Genomic DNA, 3,170 nt, shown 5'->3' with positions numbered 1-3,170 from the left:
ATAAAGAAAGATAAAATAAAGGAGAAGGGAGAGAAAGTTTACCTTGGGTATCCTCCACTCTGGGTAAAGTTTAATTTGCCTAAGTGTTGAATATTTATACCCCTTTCTCTAGAAACCCTTCTTACCTAAAATTTTCCTTTTTTACTCTTTCCTAATCCCTTTCCTAATTAAACTTTACTAAATAAAACATTCCTAAATTAAATCCCAACTTAATAAAATAATTATTAAATAAAACATTCCTTTTATAAAATGTTTTCAAACTTATTTAAAATAAATAATTAAAATGTCATAAATAATTCATTTCAAATTATTTAAATACTCCACAAATTACTTATTTAAAATAAAATACGTATAAAAATACGGGGTATTACAGTCATTATGGAATTTGGTGGGCCTAATTCACCTCCTACTTATTCTAAGGTAATTGGCCAAGAAGGTCGGGTCATTGAATACAATCCCCATTGTATCCTCTTGCAGTGGAGCAACGGGGGGAAGAGGTGATGGGTTACGGTACCTAACATCGGTGTTTTTAGGTCGGTTCCTTCGAGACATGGTTGGTCTTTGCAAAACAATTACACAAACCACAAAATGAAATCACAATAACAAATACACCAAAGGTACTAGGTCCACCAAGTTAACAATCTCAAGGCTCAAACAGCAACGACAAACACCACACCAATCAAGTCATGATCTAAGTCGACCACCTAAAACCAAGACCAAGCAAATCACCAAATAACCAAGAATACCTCAACAATTCTATCCACAACAATTCAATATTAATCTAATTCTACACAACAATGCACTATCATTAAATAAATCAATTACAACAATCCACCAAAACAAGCATGCTCTTTATTCACACAAAAATCAATTCCCTAATTTCACACTTCCTTACAAATTTCCAATTTTCAGAACATTCACCAAACACCTTCAAATTCAACATTGCTTAATTTTTATCAACTAACATTCACTCACAACCAATTTAAACAACCTTTTCAGGCAAAATCAAACATAACATTCAAGACCACAAGCAAGAAATTAGTGAGAGGGATAGAAAAATTATACCGAGCTTAATGTGGGTGTAAAACCCTCAAATAAACTTTCCTAGCCCTCCTTTTGCTTGCTTGAACCTACTCTTTCAACCAATTGCTTCAAAATTCAACCCAAATTAATTTTTTTAGGGTTAGGGTTTGGTGATTTGGGTGATTTTGGGTTTGAATGTGGGAATAGGAGTAGTAGTTTGTGAATTAGAGTGAAAAGGAGTGAGTGATTTGTGAAAATTTGTTGAATTTGGGTGTAAATTTGAGTGTTTGAGGGAGATTTAAGTGAGTATGAAGGAGGAGGAAGGAGAAGTTAGAGTGAGAAAAGGGGGGGGGGGGGTTTCGTTAGATGAGAGGGTGAGAATGAAGATATTTTTTTTTAGTTTAATTTCCGTGCCACTACTGCTTTAAACCGGGGTTGCACGGACGTGCAGACTTTCCTGCACGGACGTGCTTGATTTGGCACATCCGTGCCGATTCTTGAGTTTTCATTCTCAAGTGTCTGGTTGCCACTGACTGCCTTTGCACGGACGTGCGATGTTCTGCACGCTCGTGCAGACCTGATGCTGCACGATTTCTCTTTTTTTTTTTAGAATAATTATAACAATAAAGAATAATAATAATAAAATTATTATTATTATTATTATTATTATTATTATTATTATTATTATTATTATTAATGACCCCTCTCTCACCATTTTTTTTATAACCCTTTCAAGCATACCTACAAGTATATAAAGAAAGGAGTTAGCAAAAATAAAAATTGAGAGAAGCAAAAATAGGAAAGAAATAAAGGAGAAGGGTGAGAAACTCAGGTTGGCTCCCGTAAGCGCTCTTTTAACGTCACTAGCTTGACGACCCTACGATCACATTAATCGGAGTCATTTAATTCTTTCACCTTGATGGAGTGAACCATACCTCTCTGGTCACCCTCATAATAAACCTTGAGGCGTTGACCATTCACCTTGAACGTTCCGGTGCTCTCACTCCAAACTTCAATTGATCCATATGGAAATACCTTAACCACTTGAAAAGGGCCACTCCACCTTGACTTGAGCTTTCCGGGAAAAAGCTTTAGTCTCGAGTTGTAGAGAAGGACCTTATCACCTTCCTTGAAGTCTCTTTTGATGATGTATTTGTCATGAAATTCCTTTGACCTTGCCTTGTAGGAGCTTGCATTATTGTATGCATTCATTCTCAATTCTTCTAATTCATGCAAGTCTAACATTCTTTTTTCTCCGGCACTCTTGAGATCAAAATTCAAGGCTTTTATTGCCCTTTGAGCGTTATGTTCCAACTCTACGGGCAAATGACAAGACTTTCCATAGACCATCATGTAGGGAGTGGTTTTAATGGGAGTCTTAAATGCCGTACAATATGCCCACAAGGCATCATCTAGCTTTGCCGCCCAATCCTTCTTGCTTCAAGTCACGGTCTTCTCAAGAATGAGCTTGATTTCTCTATTAGATACCTCCGTTTAGCCGCTTGTTTGAGGATGGTAGGACAAACCAACCTTATGGTGAACTCCGTACTTAGCCAATAAAGTCTTGAATGTTCTATTAGCAAAATGAGACCCTCCATCACTTATCACAGCCCGTGGAATGCCAAATCTTGGGAATATGATATTTTTAAACATCTTCATCACCACCCTTAAGTCGTTCTTTAGTGATGCAAGAGCTTTCACCCATTTGGACACATAATCAACCGCTACAAGGATGTAGAGATTACCATAGGATGAAGGAAAAGGACCCATGAAATCGATCCCCCAAACATCAAACACCTCTAATTCCAAGATCGGATTTTGAGGCATCTCATATCTTTTCGAAATGTTCCCGGTTCTTTGGCATTTTTCATAAGTTTTCACAAAGACTCATGCATCTTTGAAGAGAGTAGGCCAAAATAATAAACATTGCAACACTTTTGCCGCTGTTTTGTTTGCTACCATATGACCACCACATTGTGATGAGTGGCACATACGAAGCACATCTTGAACTTCATCGTCGGGAACACATCTTCTCAAAAGATCATCCACCCCTATCTTGTACAAAATGGGATCATCCCATATTTACCTTTTCGATTCATGCTTCAACTTTGTTCATTGTTGAGGGGTAAACTTCGGCGGAATTTCTT

The 3,170-nt window shown here is 37.1% G+C and overlaps 1 protein-coding gene across 1 annotated transcript; it reads right to left on the bottom strand.

Moving 5' to 3' along the window:
• Positions 1-1,911: 1,911 nt before the first annotated feature.
• LOC145588753 (uncharacterized) lies at positions 1,912-2,850 on the bottom strand. Its single transcript, XM_081645359.1, has 2 exons — positions 2,554-2,850; positions 1,912-2,400 (listed from the first exon to the last, which is right to left on the bottom strand). Exons 1-2 carry the CDS (start codon positions 2,848-2,850, stop codon positions 1,912-1,914), a joined length of 786 nt encoding a protein of 261 aa, XP_081501485.1.
• Between the last annotated feature and the right edge of the window lie 320 nt (positions 2,851-3,170).

The sequence above is a fragment of the Chenopodium album genome, chromosome 17, assembly GCF_948465745.1.
Source record: "Chenopodium album chromosome 17, dcCheAlbu1.1, whole genome shotgun sequence".
NCBI classification, from domain to species: Eukaryota; Viridiplantae; Streptophyta; class Magnoliopsida; order Caryophyllales; family Amaranthaceae; genus Chenopodium; species Chenopodium album.
The sequence above is the reverse complement of the archived record's forward strand: the minus strand, read 5'-3'. Positions and strand labels throughout refer to the sequence as shown.

Excerpts from the sequence above, each read along its gene's own strand:
- LOC145588753 (XM_081645359.1), bottom strand. The coding sequence starts at position 2,850 with ATGCCTCAAAATCCGATCTTGGAATTAGAGGTGTTTGATGTTTGGGGG. Across the intron at positions 2,401-2,553 it reads AGTACGGAGTTCACCATAAG|ACTCCCATTAAAACCACTCC; the intron begins GTTGGTTTGTCC and ends ACGGCATTTAAG.